A 22,699-nucleotide genomic window follows, 5' to 3' on the forward strand; every position below is an offset into this window, starting at 1 on the left:
TAGCGCACTTCAGCAGCGTGTTGGATAGGTGCTATATCACCAAGTCAGTTTGTCAGGAGCTCAACTTGGAAAGAATCCGTTAGCTAACTAGCTAAGCTAGTTAACCTAGGTTAGCAATCGCAATCGCAGTAACGCTACAGTTCAAGCAACACTGTCCAGTATTGTTGACAATTAGGATATTTACAAAGACTGTGTTCTCCAACAAGAATAAAAAGCACTTTCCTCTTTTGAATTCCAGTACGATCTTGAAAGTTGGGTATATGTAAACACATAGACTTGCTCGGAATTTTCTTCTCAGACCATCGTTCATCACAGTTCATCGTCTGGAATCAAAAAAACACTATGTCAAAAAACAACTGCTTCCATGGTGACGCGAGTTCTCGTAACCGCGAAGATTCGACCTCGCGCGTGAAAATATGGGAATTGTGACCAAATATGCTTGACCGTATTGGACCATAAATTATGTTCATTCAAATGGCCTATAACGATACAACAACTCTTCTTATGTGTAGCTGTTCACAATAACGTTATTCTGCGTCCATATCTCTGTTTAAGGACATTTACATGGTATAAAATCCCAATGGATGTCTGTACTCTAAAAAAAAGCTCAGCAGGTTTTCTAAATTTCACCCGTATGTCCGTGGTTTGTGGGTAATTTCAAATCTTTTGCATCTTTTGCATCCACACTAAAACAATGTTATGTTCCAGGGTGTATGGAACCCTCCAGATTCCAAACTATGTTTGGTATTAAATAGAGTTATTTTGTAATTCTGAACTGTAGCTTTTTTGTAGACACCAGATGCATACATTAGTTCTGGGTCTACATAGATTCAGAGAATCCCAAGTGAAGTTAAAGAAATATATATTTTAGTTTTAGAATTAAGCCTAGAGTGAGCCAATAGTGAACTTTCCCAGATATACCTAATTTAGTGTGTCTGTGTCTTAAACAACCTGGATCTCAACACCACCAAGATGTGGAAATTATAATGTACTTCAGGAAGCATCCTCTTGCACCCTCCTCATTAGTCATTAAGAAACTGGTCAATGCAGTGGAATCCTGCAAATTCATTTCAGATGCAGGATTCTACTATTACAAAGAAAGTACAGAAGCGCAGGTATGTCTTAATCAAAAGCTTAATTACATTTTAGGCTCCACTAATGCACAGTCCAGAAACCAGCTGCAGCATATCATTGAGTGCGCTCAGAAAGTCATCTTTCTCTTTCTCTCTTTTCTCTTTCTCATTCCTTGCTGAGCTTCATCACTCTAGAAACTCCAAAAGTTCTGCAAATCCCTTCACCTGGATGTCACTTATTTCAGAAACTCCCCAATGGAAAACACTTTAAAGCATTCAAAACCAATACTAACCAGCATCTGACCTGTTTCTTTCCCAATGGCATATCTTTGCTGAACCACAATCCTCTGCAGTCCTGATGAAAACCAGTTCAATTGAATTCAAATTTATTTCTGTAGCACCTTTTACTACATTCATTGTAACAAAACAGCTTTACTGATGTCAGAGTCTGGACCCCCCACTGAGCAAGCCAAAGGTGACATTGGCAAGGTAAAACTATGGGTGTAACAAAGAATCCTCAAGAGGAATCAAGACTTGAAGGAGGTATCTGTCCTTAAATGGTCAACACCAGACAGCACAACAACAAAATAAGCAATGAGATCAAAATATCAGTAAGAAAGGAGTCATTTAGGAGCAAATAGTGATTAGGAATTAGGAAAAACTTAGAAATGTAATTACTGCTGAAGCAATTCACACAGCCTAGTGAACTGTCATGTTTACAAAACTGTACCTTACATGTCACAAATTTTAATTCATTTTGCAAATAGAATTGTATACTGTAAAATGTTTCATTTACTTCTACATATTGTATACGTCTACATCTTGATATTTATCCCCAGTGAAATGTATATACTGCCATTTATACTGTAGTGTGCATGTTGTATTTGGGTTAGCTATTTTCTAGTCTTTCATCAATACGCTTTTGATAACAGGGCTGCTTCTAGCTGGATTTTTTGGTGGCCCATTCCCAAGTAATTAGTGACAATGACGTGTAACTCATGCAACATGGCTGTGTGTTTAACTTCTGCCCTCACTAACAAATGCACACATTTCGTCACACTACAATTTATGAAACAGCATGTTGGATAGACTAATCATGCTTTCTCATTCATGCCATGCCAAACTGGAATCTAGCATAAATATGCTCCAGTCTGATGTGCGATCAGTATAGGATAAAAATTGTACCACTCAGTTAACAGAACAGTTATGTAAATATGCTAGGCGATTGAAATATATTACATTTCTAGTTTCCAGCAGCAGTTATCATATGCCAAAGACTGTATATACATGAAAAAGATCAATAACAAAAACAAATCTTGTCTCAACATCCACAAAGAAGCTCTTACAGCCTACCACAACTAATCACACCACTACCTTATTGTGTAGTGGAACAGAGATTAAAGAGAAAGAGGCGCGTGGTATAAAGCAAATTGAATTATAAACACATACTATATAGGGAAAATGACATTTGTGACATGCACATTTTGAAATGGTAATGTGATTGGGTTGTTGTTTTTTTCTGGAGTGCTATTTAGTGCACCCTTCTCCCGGAAGTTACGCAGACAGAACCTCTTTTGTGTTTGTTTTTCCTGACAAACGCTCAAGGCTTCTGTCACTAGCGTGTTGATCTCCGCTACTGCGATACATTAGACCTCGTTGGCACATCCAAAAGGTTGAATACAGGTAATTAACATCAGTTTCGTAATATTTTCACACTGCTTGATTGTAGTAGAGCGCGCTGGACTAGTTTGTTGCTAACGTTACATAGACAGTCGGCACATCCTGGCAAAGTTTATTTTTAGCAGCAACTGTAGTTAGCTAGCGAGCTTGCGAACATTAACCACAATAGCGAGCCGTTAGCATGTCATCAAGCTAATGGTACCCGTCTAGCTAGCTACCTAGCTAGCATCATCAGGATTCAGACAGGTGATTTGATCTCGGCCATGAGCAGCTACTGTGAATGACCTTCTGATTTTTAACATTTGACTTAAGTATTATTAGATAGCTTTGTGAAGGTCAATAGCTAGGTTGAGCAAAGAACTAAGAAGTAAACGTTTTTAGCAAGATACTTAGAATGTTTATGGTTTTCTTAAAGTGCTGGTAGCTTAACAATTATTTATGGTCTCCTTGCTGTATAATCGCGTTAACTTGGTTCTATCTAGCTAACCTAGCTACGGCGGTAATAAACATTACTGTTAGCTAGCTACTTAGCTATTTTAGCCAGCTCACTCAATGTGTTAACGTTTCATCAGAAGCCAATGCGTTCTAACCGAGTAGGTACGATATTTCCGCTTGTATTTAACTTTAACGTATTAGTCGTTTTTAAAGTTGTTGGCTAACTAACTGATTCAGCCTCAAGGAGGTAGTGAGATCTTCCACACTAAACTAAAGCAGCAACAACAAAAAACAGTCCCTTATTATTGAACATTTATAAGTAAGCATGTAGCTAACCATGATATTCCTTTATTTTAATTGGACATCTGTTCTGTTGTAGCTCAGTACACAATGCTTTCTTAACAAAAATGTACAGGACATTGTGCAATTTTATGCAACTAAATTACAATGAAAATAGTACTGAAACAGTTCAACATGAAAAATAATGGGGGGGGGTCATGTTATAAAAATGAAGTGACTCAAAACTTACACATTAGGCAAAACAGTTCAGGTCTGCAGAAGGGCAGTAATGTAAGAAATGTAAGGCTGTAACTTTCATCTTTGGTTATATCTTAAATTTTGTCTATAAAATTTCTAGATTCCTTTGATCAGAACTTCTCAGGGGTCATTTTTTTTCACCAAGAGGTATAAAAACAAGACGGGTGTCTAATTCCACAGTGATAACATTACCCAAGACTTCATAATCTTCTCCCTTCATTAAACATTCGACACACTGTCTAACTGCCTGGTTTCCATAAGCAAAACCACACGGCCCTATTATTAGAGACATTAGAGAGATAGATTGGATAGAATTCAGTTTGAATATATTTTTCACTAAAATGCTTGTGAAACAACTCTAGAAAAGCACACACTGACCCCAGATTATTAAAAACAGTTACATATGTTTTGCACAAAACCCCACCTTTTTACTGTTTGCGTGCTTACAAAGGAGAAATAAGTCAACAGGATGCCATTGCCTCGCTGAGCTTGAAGTAAACACGCAAGGTGATTTTCAGTGGCAAGGAAGAAACAGTTCCCTAAGGTTTCAACAGCTTAATTAAGACAAACTTCACATGCAGGCACAGGGAACAGTGAGACCTTTATCACAATATCTGCTTTGGGAATATGATAAATTATCTCTTAACGCCAAACAACAGACAACCTTTCTAACAATGGAAACTAAATGTTGTAGATATGTTGCCAAGAAACATGTAGTGTTACAAACACTTTGTAGATATTTTAAAGATCATTTTAGTGTGAGTCAATGTTATAATGTTAGCTACACCATGCAAGAAAATTAATCTAAGATAGATACCTAGCTTTACCAATTCAGCTGTATGTAAAATATATTTTAAACATCTTGCACTAATGCTTGGAACATTAGGCGTTTGATTACATCTGTGTCTGCGATTTTGAAAGTGTTTTTATCTTCCCTGTTATATCTACTATAATGCCCCATGTTGTGCAGTTTACCAAAGAGTTTTGGGGTCAGCACATGTCATGAATTACTTTCAGGTGAACAAGATATGTCATACCCTTTTAACCCACTGGTCCCTTTCTGCTTCGTGGGAGGTTGTAACCAGAACAGCACACTGTCTCTCTTTTCTCTGACAACCGACCCTCTCTAGTGAATCCTTTCTATTTGTTAGGTCCTACTCTCTGACCAGTCTGTTAAATCAGGGGGGAATCTGGATATGGTGAAGACTTGAGTTTGAAGATAAAACACCTGACAGTACATTAATCCTGTCTAAAAGAATACAAAGTTTAGGTTAGGTTATTTTATTCAACTGCAATTTAGTATTTCAGGTTCTTTCATTTTTAAATCCTTCCAATACAGCTATGGGAGAAGACAGTAGGCTATTCCAAGATTTATCAATTTGGTGGTTTCATACAAATACTACAATATATTGATGGAAATTGGAATATGGAATAGAAAACAACTTGTAGCCTAACACAAATAAATAAGATTCACAGCTACATAAAGAAAAAAAAGGTAAAGTAGCTTGTTGAGTTTGGAGCTGCATTCAAAATAGTACGTTCTCTAATTTTTAACCTTATTTTTCCTTTTTTGTAATTCTGTGTGTGCATGTAAAATTAACTTCATGAGGCAATCATTCACATTATCAGATACCTTTGCATTTGATGCACTGCAAGGCTGCTTGTTTACTAAACATGGGAGGCAAGACCTCTCCCAGGGTAGCTTGTTTTTCGCCTTCCCAGCGCTAACTACTCTCTTGTGTGACTGTTCCATGCTATTACCGTCAAAGTAATAAAGTATTTGAAGGTATATTAGGTCTACGTATACAATTCTGAGATTACTTTTTGTTACGGAGTAGCTACAATAATAAAACCTAGACAGTCAGATCCAGTGCAACTGTAAGTAGCTAGTTAGCTAGCGTTAACCTAATGAACCAGGATAGATAGGTTAGCTAACGTTAGACGGTGTAAAGCCAAACACGCCATCAGTGCTGAGTGTATTTGCCTTAGCTAGCGAGCTAACTACACAGCGGCAAAAGTCATTTGCTGGCTGTAGTGTTTGTAAGTAACACAGTAGCATTTACAATGTAATATTTAAAATTATATCTTGGCTACAAAACACAGCCAGGATCCCCGTTTCGTTGATTTGGTTGGGCTGCCAAGACAACAAAATAGTCCGCTGATGCTTTCGTTAAAGCTACAGTACTCCATCTCATGTCAGTGTCTATTTAGCTGCTATTTTTTTATTAGTTTCTGATAGGATCTTTAGACTACGTCCGATGCTTTTCTTTTGTTTTCGATGCTTTTGAAATTATCTTAAATTACCAGTTCTCTTCTTTTCTATAAGTATGTTTTACATCAAATTCGGAAACGTACAGCCTTGGTGGAAAAAAAACAACAACTATCGATTATATTTTTGACGAAGATGCTACCTATGAAACTACATTCACAACGGAGCTAGTTATGTAATGTAATGCAATAAATGTAGACCTGTTTTATATAGTCCATGCAACAAAGTTACACAGAATCCTACAATTAGTCTACCTTAAGCAAATCCAAACATTGCTGTGAAAAATCACTTCAGGGATATATTAAATACGTGCCACCACCTATGGTAGACATTTGACGGTTAATAACGCCTAATAAAAATAAACATGTTTTCTTCCAGTAAATTTACATTTACGGCATTTAGCAGACGCTCTTATCCAGAGCGACTTACAAAAGTGCTTTGTCATTTTCTCATAGAATACATCCTAGTATTCCCAGTACAGTAGGTTAGAGTCCAATATACCAATGATCTAGACTACTGTAGAAATACAGGGATCACTGTAGTAGGAAATCAAGAAACGTGTGTTGGAGCCTTTCGTGAAAAAAAAAATATAGCTAGGTAGAAGCATGATGCAAAGTTGACTTTGGTATTGACACCAAGAGTTATATATGCAACCAGGTAACTCGGGTTTACTCCTTTGTGCTCTATTGGCCTGTTGTTTCCATTAGGAATTACTTGACGTTTTTGTTGTAGGGTGCTATTCTCTGCTTATCCACTAGAGGGCAATAAAACGCATTTATTCTGAATGAGCCACACTTGACCAATTCGTCAACTAAATGAAATGTGGGTCATGCAAATTTCGCACGTCTGCCTTTCTTGACTTTACACTGGGCGTTTCTGAAATGGCTGTCAAACACAATAGACTTCCTCCGCAACTAGTATTTAATAAGTTATTAAGAGCATGCAGCAGATAGAAGATTTCAGTAAATAGAGGATATTGGTAAAATAAAACCTAAATAAGAGAAAAAAGGAATAGACCAGTGCCAAACCCCAAAAGCCTGTTTTATTTAGCAATCAGAGTAGTTAAAATTTTTTAGGTGCTTTTGTCAAATGCTTGGTTTTAGAGTTAAAGAGTTAATTAATAATTATGCCCTGTGGAAGTTTGTGAGAAGCAGTTTATTTGGGCCTTTCTGAAACTATAAAATCAAGCATTGTACAAGAACCACCTATACCTCAGTTGAATTTCTATCAGTTTACATACTCTCTCTCAGACATATCAAACATCATTTCAAACTGGACTTCCATCGCTAAGCCCAGATCTTTCTCAGGACCAAATCAGTTACATCTACCACTCAATCACTTAGAAGCATATCTTTCAGAAATTAAACTCTGGATGAAACACAACTTTCTTATGTTAAATAGCAACAAGACCGAGCTTATCATAGGCTCAAAATCAATCCTGAGTAAAACTGGTTCTTTCACTCTAACCACTGATGATATAGCTATGTCCCCTTCCCCTGGTTAGAAACCTGGGTGTTATCCTCAGTGCAATTCTTTCATTTGTACATTGTACATTGTGTATATAATCATAATATACATATATTGTACATACATTGTTAATATATTTTGTACATACATAGAAAATATATATTTATCTGTATATATATTTTTTTTCTCTATGCACCCCTGGTTCTCTTCCTCAGTTTGGACAGAGCACTCTCCACCATTTCACTGCGTGTTATACTGTGTATGACTATGTATGTGACGAATAAACCGAACTTGAACTTGAACTTGGCACCCATGTTCATGCTACTGTTAAGATGTACTTCTTTCACCTGTAATATTACTAAAATCCAAAATCCGTCTGCTAATAAATCTCTCATTCATGCTTTCATCTCTAGCCTCTCAGACTACTGAAACACTGTCCTTGCAGGCATTAGCCCTTCTCTCCTTCACAAGCTTCAGATGGGTCAGAAATCTGCTGCCTGTCTTCTCATTCAATCCCAGGTACACCAGCACATTACACCCATCCTCCAGGATTTTCACTGGCTTCCTGTTAAGTACCACATTCATTTCAAATCTTCCTTTTCAAATACAAAGCTCTCCATCGTCCAACACCTAAACTATCTGATCTTTTTGACTACAAACCCAATCGCTCTATCATCTTCTTCTGCCGGGCTCCTTACTGTTCTACACCCAACCTTCATAGCTTTGTTGATCAGGCATTATTATTATTATTATTATTATTATTATTATTATTATTATTATTATTATTTTAACATCATCATCATTACCATCACCATTGGAGCATTACCTTATGTCTTAGCAGTGTCTCAAGAAAGCAGAGATGCTTAAACGCATGCAGAGGAATAAGGATAAAAGGCACAAATAAAGTGAAAACCAGAAACAGACTTAGTTCATTATTTCCATTTACTCAGAAATAATGAAATAAGAAATAATGTACAATTGTACTGATTGCAATCCCACAGTTGTTTACCAACAATTATGTACATACTGTACTTTATACTGGTGTGATTCCTTCATTCACACTGTATTTGGGCAGAGAGCTAATGAAACATAATAAAGTGAGGAACACTAGCAAACACTGAGTCAAGTATAAAAAAAAAATGGTATGTTAAAAAAAATTCCTAGTTATGATTTCACTTTATTTTTTTATGGTTGATGCATCTTCATAAGTGCATTACTGACAAGCTTTAGTCAGAGAGGACATAAATATCTTGGTGACTTTGTCCAAGTCTTGGTGTGTTTCATAGAGAAAGCTTTGTTTTCAACATGGCTACATGTTGGCTACTATACTGAAAAAGCTTACAATGCCTCCAGAATACATGGCTCCAGTATTCATTTGAATGTTATAGCAAAGGGGATATTAAATTAGAGAAAATGTATAACTGAATATTACTGTTTTGGATTATATAATTATTTAACGTTTGAACCCTGAATACAACATAAATTATACAGCAGTTACAAAAAAAGTCAAATGGGCTAGTTGATGTCCTGTGGAGACAAGAGCTGAATAAACATGAATTAAGTGATCATTTCCTGAAGTCATCCAGCACTACTTACTTGCATGCATTGCTCCTCCCTTACAAACACAGAGCTGAAAGGCAAAATCTGGATGTAAAAACCTGTTTCTGGTGCCTGTATAAAATGTTTGGGAAATGTCTGTGTGCGTTTGCATGGCCTTAATTTTGCCTATTAGAAATGCTACACTATAATGGCCTATAATGCTATTAATCAATGTCAGACTATATAAATGTATTGTTCCATTAGTGCAATTCTTAAGCAATGTCATAACTATAAATACTTCATTGTATGTAGTAGGCAAATGAATAAATGAAGTACATCATTGGTGAGTAGTTATTGTGGAAACCAAATTTGTATTTTTATGTGATTAATGAGCAGCCCTTTTATTTTTTTTTATATATATATATATATATATAATTGTATAGTGTGCATTGTCTTTAACATTCCTAACATATCCTCATTAAAACTGCATTTTGAAGTTAGTATCAAATAAATGCTTGAAATTAACTACTATTAATGTATATTGTACACATTCAAAGTTACTCATTTAAGTGTGTTCTGATAAATAAAAAATCATGATGACTATAAATAATATTTTATAATGAGATGATGCACCATCATGATTGCACACTTTGGATAGCAGAGTGGTGCAAAGAATACTGTTTTTCATATTTGTATGATACCTGTGGACTAGTTAGAAAGAACTACTTTGATCACTGAGTAAAGAATTATTTAAAAATGTCTTGTACACCACATATCTGTTTGCCACTATAAATGATTTAATTCCATATTCTAGCCTCCCCCTCTTGTCCCAGTGGAGTTATAATGTTTCATAATAAGTTACAATGGGAGCAGACTCTGACAACAGCACACTCTGAGCATGTATACATCTACAAGATCCTGATTACTGGTAAAAATCAGTTTGTCAATAAGTGAACTGAAGTGTTCACATGCACAATAATAATAATGTGATTATGTAAAAAAGGACAAAAAAGCATATGAAAAACAAACAAACAAACAAATTGCTATATGGGATCAGTGAAATCGGGGGAATTCTCTACAATGGACCTGATCTTAAAACCTTGTCCTCTTTGCCCGGCTGCAGAACAAGAGAGCCCATATTCCACTTACACTGACATAAAAAAAAAAAAATAGAAATCTGATAAAGCTGTTCATTTGCCCAGATTAATTAATTAATTAATCTGGGTTTTGCTTTGTGCGATGTAGAGCCGAACACTGATAAACGTTTACGTGACATTTTACATAGGAGTCTTATTTCCCTTTGCAGGGGTAAATGCACTCAGTGGCATTTGCAGTAAAGCACTGAATTACATTCAAAATAGACATGATTTATAGAAGCAAGCATTTCAGTTTGCTCAGAAAGTCCCCTGGATCCAGTCAAATGTTGTGCTCCAGCGGAGTACCAGGACAGAAGTGATCTTTGTCTAGTCTCTCACTCATCTGTGTGTCGATCGGAGGAGCCTCCTTACAGCAGAAGTATTGCTTCCAGAGCCGCTGGAACGCCGTGCGGAACTTCTTGATGCGGAATGCATACACGATGGGGTTGACGGCGGAGTTGCCGTGGGTGAGCAGGATGGCGATGTAGAGAAGGAACATGGGCTTCTCGCAACCAGGGCTGAAGAGTGTGATGCAGTTCAGGATGTGCAGTGGGAGCCAGCTGGCGGCAAACAACACAAGCACAAGCGCAAGCGACTTGGCTAGCTTCAGCTCCTTGTTGTAGTACTTGCTGGGGTCGCCATGGCCCACACCGACCTTCTTGTTCAGTTGCTTGTGTGATGGAAAATATTATTTGATCATGTATTATCATGTGATTCATATGTAATGATTCATATATAATCATGTTAATCCTTTCCATCATATAATCCTATATGAATGGTTTAGTCTGCAACTGACTATAAAAGACAACTCCCAGTACACAGTTAACATGTAAAATGAAAAGTTATTTACTGATCTAACTTAAGCTAAATAGCAACTAAATCTTTTGAACATACAGTATTCTATTTATTATGCACATATGGTAATTCTATCCTGACTCATGAAAATGTGGAATTCTGAATTGTGTAACGTTTGTAAGAAATTGTAGTGACTTTGCTATATCCTCTTCCTCAGAGCTGTTCACAACGGAAGCATCTCACCTGCGGACTCTCGGGGTTCTCGATCAGGTGTTCTTCCAGAAGAGGAGGAACCTTTTGACCGTCGAAGAACTTTCCGGTATCTTCCCCAACCTGCCCCAGGTCTACAGTCTTCATGGTCAGTCTCTCTGTGTGCGAGCGTATGTGTGTGCGTGCAAATCCGCTCCATTTGTCTTAGTGTGTTTTCAAACCTACATTTCTGAAGCCTACTTGGTGTCTAAATCATAATCAAGATTAAAGAAGTGTAAAACCCACCCAAACTGGGAATTTAATGACAGAACAATATCAGCTATCGGCACCATGCCATTACTGTGAGCAGGTATGGACTGGAGGCTGTACATGTTGTTTCTGCGGTGGCCTTCATGACACAAGTAGAGTTCTGTTGCCCACTGACACAACTTTCTAACAAACCACATATACACTGGCTCGCTTAAACAGATTCTGTTTTGTGGCGTTGCATTTGTGTTTCAGTGAATCTATGTGAGTCCATGAAGAGGCTGAGGGACTCTTCTATAGTTCAAGGCATCGGAGACATCATGGTGTCTAGAGTGAGCTGGCTAGTGTTACTCCCTTTCTAGTTCACATCATCTTTTGGTGCTGTCTAAAATGAAGGGGTTGTTCTGTGTAGTGTGGGATATACTTGTTGCTTTACTTGATATGTCAGTAGCTCATGTGTTTGTGTGTGTGCGTGTTAGTTTGAAGACGCTGCAGGAGAGGAGTTCCAGGAGCAGGTGTCTCACCTGTGCAGTCAGCAGAGTCAGGCACTGGAGCTCATTAAAAATAAACGCAAAGACCCACGTTTCACGCACCTTATACAGGTAACACTTTTTAGAGGTATAAAGCCTTTGGACAAACCTACAAACACTAGAGCTTCTGCCATATTTGTTAGTGGGCTGGGTTGTGAATTGGTTGACCCATATTTTGAATTGGAGACTATCCAGTCTTTTATATTTGACTTTTATTGCAGCACATAACTTCTAGTGATGCTGTTTTAGGTATAAATTGGTGTTGCAGTCAACAGAATCCACATTTGGACTTAGATGTCCTTGGCTCATTCGTGTGTGTGTGTGTGTGTGTGTTAGGAATGTGAAGCCAGCCCTCACTGCCGCCGACTACAATTAAAGGACCTTCTAGTGTCTGAGATGCAGAGACTCACCAAATACCCCTTGCTGCTGGATAACATCATCAGACACAGAAGGCATGTATAGAAACCCTCACATACAATGTATTGAACCATGAAAACACTTCAGTATACACACACATACCAGCTTACCAAGGAGGCAAGCACACACACCCTTTCTCCTGGATTAACACTAGTATGTGCCCCCACAACAGCTGGTTCTCCAGACCTGCAGCCATTGCTGAGGGCACAGGCGTGCTGCCGTGGGATACTACGAGCTGTCAATGAGGTCGTCAGGGAGACGGAGCACCGGCGACTGCTCAGCCGTTATCAGCGCAGGCTAGACTTGTCCCCTCTGGAGATGCAGGCCAGTCCTGTCGCTGCTCAGTTCAAGGTACGGCCTTACTATGTATCCACCATCTGCCTTCCAAACAGCTTCTCTGGTCTTGGAGCACCTGATCCAGAGTATGAATTATTAACTATATTCTTTTTCTATGTAGAATCTGGACCTGACCACTAAGAAAATGATCCACGAAGGACCGTTGACTTGGAAAGTTAGTAAAGATAAAGCTATCGGTAAGAGATCATCACAGCTGAACAAATCACTGTTAACTCTGGGGAATGCAGCTATTGAGAGCATGGTGCTATGCTGACTTGGAGTTATTTGGTTCCCTGCTACCTCACACATGACATGGTCTGAATAACTGTGTGTGTGTGTGTGTGTGTGTGTGTGTGTGTGTGTGTGTGTACACCTGCATCTGCCTGTATGTTCATACGTGTGTATACACATGTTTCAAGGACTTTTAATGTGAATGGATGCTTTCAGTGATCTGTGTGCAAGCTTGCATACATTTTTGTTTTTCCTCTTGCAAATGATTACTTGACAGGTCCATTCTCACTCTGTGTGTGTGTGTGTGTGTGTGTGTGTTCCAGACATTCATGCTCTGCTTCTCTCAGACATGTTGGTGCTACTCCAAAGGGGTTCAGGTGACCGTTTGATCTTGCGATGTCCAGTGCGCTCACTGGGTGGGGTTTGGGGTAGGAACACGGACCTCAAAACCCCCTTTTGCCCCGTTGTTCGCTTGGATTCATCTCTTGTCAGATCTGTGGCTACAGGTATATTTGTAGTTATTCTTACAGCTATGAATAGCCAGAATAGATGAATGGGTCTGGAATAACTATGTCTTTATTTTATTTTTAAAAAATTAAGAAGCCAGTTAGAAATTGCATTTGGGTTAGTTTGAATACATTGTTTGACAACCTGCTCTTCTCTATCAGATAACAAGGCCTTGTATGTGATCAGTACATCAGAGAGACAGATATACGAGCTGGTGGCTGGGACTTCCTCTGAGAAAAACACGTGAGTTTGTTTTTTTGTCTCTCTCTGACCCACCGTCTTCTCATCAAGGTCAACCAGTCAGCACTGCTGTGTCTGTTTTGTGATAACATTTATGGTGTCAGGCCATTTATGTTCAGATGATTTTAACAACATTGTGCTGTTGTAGAAATTGGGACCTGATGGCTTTAGCGATGTTTCCACAGATGGAAGAACCTGTTAGAAAAGACCATCTCCTCGGCCTCTGGAGGCAGTGAAGCCACCAAGCAAGGATCAACAGCTATCCCAACTGACCAATCAGAAGCCTACATGCATACTGGTGGGCAGGGTTATGTGGGAGGACGAGCTAAAATGGCTGATGCTGCTCTTCAAGATGGTAAGAATTTGTTACACTCCGTTACACAGTCATTGTTGCACTATGATAGTTAAACAGTATATTTCTGGTGGTGGTGGTGGTGTTTTTATAAATAGAATTTTAGCAGGCTCAGATATTTACCAACTTTTTTGCACCCTTTGTGTTCTGCCAGTCAGGACACTAAGACTGTTGATCCTTGGATCCTTGGATCCTTTAGAGGCTGCCAGTCAGAAGCAGAAAGTGACATCATTGTCCTCACAGCAAGAAGGGCAGGAGATGCCTTGCCAGTCACCAAAAGGCCGTTCACACCTGGAGATGCTGAGGCATGAAACGAGGCCCTGCCAATCACGAGCAAGCATACGGCAGCGCATGATAAAAAATGTGGATGGAATCTTTCAATCAATGAAGGGGCTGATGAAAAACCTGCATCAGCTTAGGGTAAAGTGGATATATTACTCACGCTCTCTCAAACACACACACACACACACACACACACTATCATTGCAGCTAGCTAGCACTTTCATGTTATGTTTTAAAAGAATGGCTTTGTGCACTTGTGAGATCCTGGTTAACTCCTTGTTTTCATTTTCATAGGAGATTGAAGCAGACCACTGTAGACTGCTCACAATGGTGAGAAAAAAGTCACCTGTCAGTCAGTTCAGATGACACCATCCATGGGTCTTCCTCCATTATCAGGACACCATCTATTTATCTTGGGTCGAGCGATGGTAAGTGTGTCAAAGAAGCCATTTATAAATACTGGGGCTAAACCTGTTTAATGCTGTACCACAATTCTTTTTGATTGTACCAAACAAAAAGATCTAGTCTGGAATCACTAGAATAATTTGGGGTTGAGTTTAAATGGAGCACACAGTTGAATATTAAAACATCACCGCAGATCTTGGGTCTTGCTATTGCCAGACTGAAAACTGGCCTTCAAACCTGTAGCAATTCCCAATTTTAACTTTAAGAATTTTATGTATTTATTTGAATAATGTTTAGTATTGATTTTGGAGTTGATGTAATTATGTTGCTTATGGTGTACTACCCCTGCAGACTGTGGCAATTGTATGGTCATCTTTCCAACCTGTTTAGGTAACGAAGAAGGGCCAACAGAACCAGTTCAGCCCAAGATCCATTCTACAGGATTTTGATTTATTACACGAGACATTGTAAAGAGTTTTACTTACACATTTGAAACATGAACACACACATACTAAGGGTGTGGCATTCCTGCCATTTCATACATCCTGTGTAGCTCTTTACTAGAATCCCAGCATGCCTTTCTCCTGGGAGAAACCTGCAAATATTGTATTGTCTGCAACTGAGAAGAGAGACAGGACAGACGAACCTTCAGCTCATGCACCGAGTTGGAATAAAAAGCATTCAAATGAAAGTCCAGATATGTGAGGTGTTTTTTTTTTTATTAGGTAAAGCTAAAGTTGGAACAAGGGAACTGAGGTGACAGTTTAAAAAAAAAATTAGTCAGTGAAGATGAAGAAATGGAACTAAAATGAGACTGAAAATGTATGGCTGAGGAAATGAATCTGCCCATTAAAGGGACCCCCCCCCCCAAGCACTTTACCCAATACATGTATGTTAATACTCACTCACGTCATCAGTGACAAACTGGCAACCCAACAGGTACCATTTTGCTTGAGGACCCATAATCAGCCCATGTCAACTTGACCCAAGATTGTGGCTCTCTTCGCCTTATGGAATGTGTGGATGGGTGACTTAAACAAATTCAGGTTCTTTTTCACTGGGACCCCTGCAAGACACATGGGCTCCAAGAGAGTATTTTGCATTAATATCATCATATGTCTATGTTGTATCCTTTATTTTATAAATTAACACTATGCGAGAGCAAAGAATAAAGAGTGTGGAAGGAGTTTATTTTATTTCTTTAAGCGTTCTACAGAATAGAAAATAAAGGTTTGGCCTCTCTTTACGCACAATGGATAAGGCAGGGCGTACTGGGATTGCCATTGTGTTGTGGCAAGACATCATCTTCACTGCTCATTACTGTATACTTATTTGTGCAGCCCTGTTCTGGACTGACTCCTGTCAACATTGCAGGGAACAAAAAGGAACATATTTGTTGTCTGATATCATGTCATTACCTATGAAGGGGCACCTTCTGTGTAGTGTAAATACTGTGAAGCTCGTCACTCACCTCTTGAAATGGCTCAGTGATGCCAGGGTTGGTTTTTGACACATATGAAAGGATTTATACTTTGATCTGTTAAGATGTTGGTAGAAGTGGCTCCTTTACACTGACTCCAGTTTGGCCTTTGTTGTATAATGGCTAATGTTATGGTTCAAAAAAGAATGAAACTGTCCAAGATCAGTGTTAAGGACCAGGTTCTACCTTAATCTAGCTGCATCTGGATGCTAATAGCCTAATGCTAGATTATGCCATCACATTTCCCTTTTATAAACTAACCTGTGAAAGGGAGAAGGAAGAATGGCCCTCTATCCTGTGTGGCTTTCCCACTCCCATGTGTTGGGACTGTTTTGAGGGTCGTTGGTGTAATTGGATTTTGGGGTGAATGTGGACCGGGCTTTGACAATTGACAAAATGTATAGAGCGGCTGGTCCATTTTTGGCTTTGTATGCAAGCATCAAGATTTCAAATCTGATGTGGTCAGTTACTTCATACTGCCAATGAAGTGAGCGCAGCAGTGGAGTGACATATGAATTTAGGAAGATTGAAGACCAGTGATGCAGCTGCATTATGGACAAGTTGTAGAGGGCTGATGGCTCTTAGAGGAAGACCAGCAAGTAGCGAGTTGCAGTAGTTTAGCTTTGAGATTACAAAAGACTGCACAATTACCTGGGCAGCTTCCTGTGAAAGAAAGGGCCGAATCCTTCGTATGCTACAAAGGAGAAATCTGCAAGACCAGGTCAGATTTGAAATATGAGTAGAGAATGACAACTGGTTGTCCAAAGTTATGCCCAGGCTACGAGCAGCTTCAGATAGTGATACCAGGGAGTTCTCGATGTACATAAGCTTGGCTTTACTGGGGTTGAGCCTCAAGTGGTGGCTGTCATCCATGACACAATGTCAGTCAAGCATGCTGAGATAAGTCTGGAGACCTGCGTATCGGAGGGTGGGAAAGAAAGAAATAATTGGGTGTCATCAGCATAGCAGTGGTAGGAAAAGCCATGAGAAGATATTACATCACCAAGAGAACAGGTATACAAAGAGAAGAGGGCCTAATACTGAGCCCTGGGGGACACCAGAGGAGAGTCTACATGGATTGGAAGTGGATCCTTTCCATGTTACCTAAATGGACTGAAAACATTTCCATGCAGAGCCAGTCACACCAAGGCTGGAGAGAACAGAGAGGAGAATGTTGTGGTTTACTGTGTCAAAGGCTGCTGAAAGGTCCAGAAGAATCAGGACAGAAGACAGTTTGGCAGCTTTAGCAGCATAAAGATTCGCAGTCACTGCTATGAGGGCTGTTGAATGTGCTGGATTGTAGCCAGACTGATGGGGATCATGCAGCTACTTCTGTGTGAGGAAACCAGATAATGAATTGTAAACTTCTCGTTCAAGGGCTTTTGAGAGGAAAGAGAGAAGTGATACTGGTCTGTAACTGGTTATGTTGGTGCTGTTGAGTGTGGCATTCTTGAGGATTGGTACCACCCTGGTGGTTCTGAATGCAGAATGCAGATCTCTTGAGATCGTCTAGAACAGAGTGGAGGCAATGGGATCCAGCGGACATGTCGGATTGCTGGAAGTCAGGAGTTGAAGAGTTTTTCTGAGCAGAGAGGGGAAAAAGAAGCCAGAGAGTTGGATGTACAGGAATGAACACTGGCTGAAAGAATGGGAACAGAGGAAAAGGACCGGCGGATTGCTGCAACCTTCTCCTCAAAGAAGAGGATCAGACAAGGTTCAGACAAGAAGCCTTGAATTAACAGAATCTAAGGCAAAAATAATTAAACTCAGAGCCTACCATACCCAATCAGAGAATGATCCCGGAGAAAAACCCAAAGGACTACAGGCCATCTTTTGCGCCATGCAGTTTACGTTAGCTGTCCTAATTCTCTAGGATCGCTTTCTAAATACAACGCTGCTGTATTGAAGGTGGCCCGCAACCCAGATAACAGTCGGTCAACGATCAATAAAGAATCAAATCTACAAAAAAAAAAAAAAAAATGAAGCTGAAGCAGGCGGTTAAATAATGACCTAAACTATGATCTGAAGTAGTATGGTAGAATAGGGTGAACAACGATTGAAAGCTGTATATTCGGTGAGTGATAACCTGTAGAATATTGAGGAAAGGGATCGGGAGTTTGGGACGGCGGGGCGACACAAGGAACATGGGGGAGGAGAAGTGTTGGCATGGGGCGTAGTCGGTGTAGTAGCCACGGTTTGAATGAAGGAGACGGAAATATGTGTTTCTGTGAATAACAGATGAGTAGCTGTTCCCGCAGGCAAAACAGGGGAAAACGGAGTGGAATTGTTTGGTTTAGGGAAGGTGCACGGCCAAAGGAACAGACAAGAAAGTGCGACGAGTACGCCTGTTGTCTAATAGTGAGTGTAAAGAAACGTGGCGTTAAAACTGCTCAAGCGTATAAGAGTGAGGATAAATTATATGCTTAGGTGAAACAATATTATGCATGCCGTAATGGAAAGTAAAGCATACGTTTTATGCTCTCTCCATGATCCTTAACGCTCTTCATTTGGATGGTTTTCCAGCCGAATAGCTCTGATTCGCAAGTGTCTGGGTGATGAATGATAGTATTCACACACGCAGCGGGGCTCAAGGCATTGAACCAACGCATAGTGGAAGAGTTGGGAACGGATCATGGATTTTACATTGCACTGATCTTAAGATGTAACGTATTGCCTTTAAGGATTACTTTCTTTATTTCCATAGAACTGGGCAGTGTTTTGCAAAATTTCACGACGTGGATGTTGAAAAGTGCATTTTATTCCAGTCTGGAAAACCCCTGCGCTTGGATTTTCTTTGTGCCGCAAGGTCCTTAGCATTCGGATGTAGCCCCTCGCAAAGAAAGGCAAGTCGCCTAATTTTTGTAGTCTTTTTTCCCCTCACAGCGAATTGAGGGAACGACGCCTGTCTTCGCTTTGTGTTTTTCACCTTTTAACTTTTGGAGCCAAGTAAAACTCATTTTAAGCGTCGCATTGTCCTGTCCGCGTCGCTGTGCTCTAAGCCTGCAGTAATTTAATAGTTCTTGGCGTATTGGTGGATAGGGTTATTGGAATACGGTGAACTCGGTGCTGACATGCAAACAAAATGGAACCGGATTGATGAACCCTGCTGGGTATTCTTTCATTTCCTTTGTGTGGAGTCTCGTCAAATTGTTTCTTAAACCCAAATACTTGATTTCAATAAAATAATTCTTAATGTTTCCACTCATTTCACTTGTTTATTGTTTTGGTGGCTTGAAGTGCATGTTTTAATGTATGCTTACAGCAGTAATCTTTGTATCAGTAGACGCAAACTGTTTCCACCATACCTTATTGCAGTCTTCATTGGAAAATGGGTTTGGCTACGATTTAATCCTTAGCTCGCCTAACTCCAGTAAACGCGAGAGAGAACCGATACTGTGTGTCAAGCAGCGACTTAAGTTGTTGCAAAAGCTGGGATGTAGATAGTCCTGGTTATGTATTTACAATCGAACACCAACTTAAACTTTTCTTAAATGTAGGTGCGGCGTAAACTGCCTTAGATTCATGGATATTTTGATTACTGTACCAAACTTGGTCCAGTCCCAGCATTCGAGCTTTTCAATGAAGGCCTCTAAGCCTCGGCCTGTCTTTGCGTGGGTGTTGGGGGCGCCCTGAGTACCTCCCCTGCAATTCTTGTCCACTGTTACTCTGAGGCATTTAGGCCTTACCCTGTGCAGACAATGATCCGCTGAGCTGGTTACGTCGCTTGGCGACAAGTAATTTGAGATCACTGTTGATGGTTTACACCTACCTACAAAATGACAATGGGTCAAAAAAAAAAATGCATTGTTTCCAAACCACAGAATAATGCAAAGAAAACACATTCATGGTACTAATGTTTTAACTTAGGATTAGTTAAGAAATCAGTATTTGGTGGAATATCTCAGATTTTGATTGCAGCTTGTTCATGCATCTTCAGGTGTTCTCCACCAGTCTTTCACACTGCTTGTTAAATAAGCTTTGATTACCTAATCAGAATCTCATTAAATACAAAGAGCTGTACATGTGGTGGAATTCAACAGACTGTGGAATTGAAATCATTGCCAAATGCAGAGATACTGATTGGGACTGATCTCTTAATTTTCTTCGAGAGTTATGTTTTTATATATGAGTTTTTATTCTAACCTTTATTATAAAATGCATGGGGTTATGGTCCCATTCTATTCTGTTCAAACGTAGGCCTACTGTTTTTACAATTCCTGTGAGAAGCGTGTGTGTGTGAGAGAATCCAAGAGCCCCTATTTGAGATTGATGCGTGGCATGTGTTGGGAGTCTGCCCTCGACAAATGGTATCCTTGACTGTATTACCAGTTTTGTAAACAATCCCTGACAAGTGGGTGAGTAAGAAGTGCATGCACACAGACACAGCAGAAAGAGGAGGTCTGTGTTTTTGGCTTCCTAATCAGGAAAGCTTGCGTTCCCTTCATATACAGCCAATCAGAGAGAAGGGGACAGACATTTAGAAATAGAAAGTGAGGAAAGTTGTGGTTCTTCATTAAAGGAATTGGATTAAGAGACACTATTCTTAAGAATGTGTTTAGTACCTACTCAGGCACACACAGCAGCTTCTTCAATGACAGTTGCTGCTGTTATTTTAGAGCTGACCACACACACAGACCCAGGTAAACATACGAACAGCTCACTGACATATTTTTGCTCTCCCCAGAAATAGGGTTGTGTGGTTAAAGGTCATGTAACCATAGAAACCTAGCCCCCACACTGTTCACTGCTCCTGTACCCTCTTATTCATTCCTTTGGTAAGAGCCAAGCTTGGTAACCCTGGAGATGATGGGAGATGGCTGGTGTGTGTGTGTGTGTGTGTGTGTGTGTGTGTGTGTGTGTGTGAGAGTGATGAGACCTTGTGGTGAGTGTGAGAATTGTGAAAGTACCGATTCACAAAGTTGTTGAACGATGAGCCTGTTTTTGTAAATTGCTTCCTTAGGGTGAAAAACATTTAATACCTTGAAGGTGAAGTGGTGTGTAATGCTATTTTCTGGTTTGTTCATTATTCTTGCACAGTTCAATTAATAGATGAAGACTACAACCTTTGTTTCAATTTTCAGTGTGTATTCAAGATGTTCATTTTCAAAATGTGACTCAATTTTATACTATCACTGTTCTGGGACATTAATGGATTCATTGAAATATATAAAAACAGATCTTTATAGATCTCTACATATTATGGTGTTGCTCTGATTTTATATGCACTTGTTCATTCTGAATGAGAACAGATTGTAGTGAAATTGTGGGCACTTGTAGCTCACCTTTAAGAGCAGATAGAGCTTTGTGCTGACACCACCAGTCTTTGGTTTGATTAACAGGGAGCGTGTTCACTCTGAGATGTGTTGCTCTGGATTATGGTATTTGCTTTAAAGGTATACTTATTACTCTTCCTCCCTCAGGTTAGTCCTCCTCCTCCTCTTCAGCCTTCAAAATAGATTCTCTCAGGAGTAAGGTTGAACTGCTGCAGCTGCCGCTGGCTCTATCCTCTAAATCTATCTCAGAGCGCAAAACTCAACTGGGCATAGCAACAAAATGTTCCAGGAGGCGGAGCTGGGGTCCACAAACCCCGCCCACTGGCCCCAGACATGGACAACGAGTCACAGTACTCGGGCTACTCCTACAAGTCCTCCCATTCCCGTAGCTCTCGCAAGCACAGGTGCGTATGCCATTTCCCGACATTCTTCCCTTTTGCCTAAATGTGGGTGGGCATTGATGTTTTGTCTAGAACATACAAATGTGAATGTACACTACTGCAAACACTGAGGGTACCACCGTATCGTTATTTAACGATTATCCATTTTATGTTGCTTTATGTACCAACTTGGAGTATACTGTGTATATAAATGTTTATATACATCTGTGTGCGCATGCGTGTGTGGTGGTGTTTCAGGGATCGGAGAGACAGGCACCGCTCTAAGAGCAGGGACAGCAGAGGGGACAAATCGGTCACTATCCAGGCTCCTGGAGAGGCCCTGCTGGACACAGAGTCCACACGTGGAGATGATCGAGTCCATGTTTTCACTTCATACCTCCTCCAGCCTGGAAAACCATTCCACTATAGCTTCAGACCATAAAAAGTCTATAGTGCTTCAAAATATGAATGATTGACTTTTTTTTTTTTTTTTACTGAAATGTTGGACTGGGCATCTCATGTCTCCTCATGCAGTGTCAGAAATTTTGCTCTAAAATCTCGCAGTACACATATACGCAACACGCGTATAAAAACAACCAATAGGGAACAGCCTGCCATAGCTCACATGCCAACTACAAATAACAGTGGTATAGCAAAATGAGCATGAAGTATGTGGGACACAAAAATATTTTGTGCAGTTGTGGCAGCAGATAGAATGCCTTTTTGATGTCACATTTTTGTGACAAAAGCACAATATCTTAATGATCTAGCATGATAGTTTCCAGAAAATCTGTATCATGTAGTCCGATATTGAGAACAACTATCGATGGAGCACTGTGCCATGGAGTTTGGTCAAGGTTTCAGATGCATCGTCTTGTA

At 39.8% G+C, this 22,699-nt stretch overlaps 2 protein-coding genes and 1 pseudogene across 2 annotated transcripts; 2 read left to right on the forward strand and 1 right to left on the reverse strand.

Moving 5' to 3' along the window:
- Window positions 1-8,267: 8,267 nt before the first annotated feature.
- Window positions 8,268-10,821, reverse strand: LOC145656901 (adenosine receptor A1 pseudogene; annotated as a pseudogene).
- Window positions 10,822-12,512: 1,691 nt separating this feature from the next.
- Window positions 12,513-13,454, forward strand: LOC145656902 (rho guanine nucleotide exchange factor 1-like). The gene is made up of 3 exons (XM_081709811.1): window positions 12,513-12,685; window positions 12,792-12,867; window positions 13,225-13,454. The coding sequence occupies exons 1-3, from the start codon at window positions 12,653-12,655 to the stop codon at window positions 13,452-13,454; spliced, it is 339 nt and encodes a 112-aa protein (XP_081565937.1). The 5' UTR covers window positions 12,513-12,652.
- A 4,218-nt stretch (window positions 13,455-17,672) lies between these two features.
- On the forward strand, window positions 17,673-22,424 carry LOC145656907 (vang-like protein 2). Its single transcript, XM_081709814.1, has 3 exons — window positions 17,673-18,525; window positions 21,588-21,844; window positions 22,079-22,424. The coding sequence occupies exons 2-3, from the start codon at window positions 21,774-21,776 to the stop codon at window positions 22,260-22,262; spliced, it is 255 nt and encodes an 84-aa protein (XP_081565940.1). The 5' UTR covers window positions 17,673-18,525; window positions 21,588-21,773; the 3' UTR covers window positions 22,263-22,424.
- Window positions 22,425-22,699: the final 275 nt, after the last annotated feature.

Source organism: Electrophorus electricus, unplaced genomic scaffold (assembly GCF_041902795.1).
Source record: "Electrophorus electricus isolate QZ-2024a unplaced genomic scaffold, ASM4190279v1 Scaffold96, whole genome shotgun sequence".
NCBI lineage: Eukaryota > Metazoa > Chordata > Actinopteri > Gymnotiformes > Gymnotidae > Electrophorus > Electrophorus electricus.

Bases quoted from the DNA above. Each gene is read 5' to 3' on its own strand.
- LOC145656907 (XM_081709814.1), top strand. From the start codon at position 21,774: ATGGACAACGAGTCACAGTACTCGGGCTACTCCTACAAGTCCTCCCAT. The intron at 21,845-22,078 runs GTGCGTATGCCA...GTGGTGTTTCAG, and splicing joins CGTAGCTCTCGCAAGCACAG to GGATCGGAGAGACAGGCACC.
- LOC145656902 (XM_081709811.1), top strand. From the start codon at position 12,653: ATGCAGGCCAGTCCTGTCGCTGCTCAGTTCAAG. The intron at 12,686-12,791 runs GTACGGCCTTAC...TTTTCTATGTAG, and splicing joins CTGTCGCTGCTCAGTTCAAG to AATCTGGACCTGACCACTAA. The intron at 12,868-13,224 runs GTAAGAGATCAT...TGTGTGTTCCAG, and splicing joins TAGTAAAGATAAAGCTATCG to ACATTCATGCTCTGCTTCTC.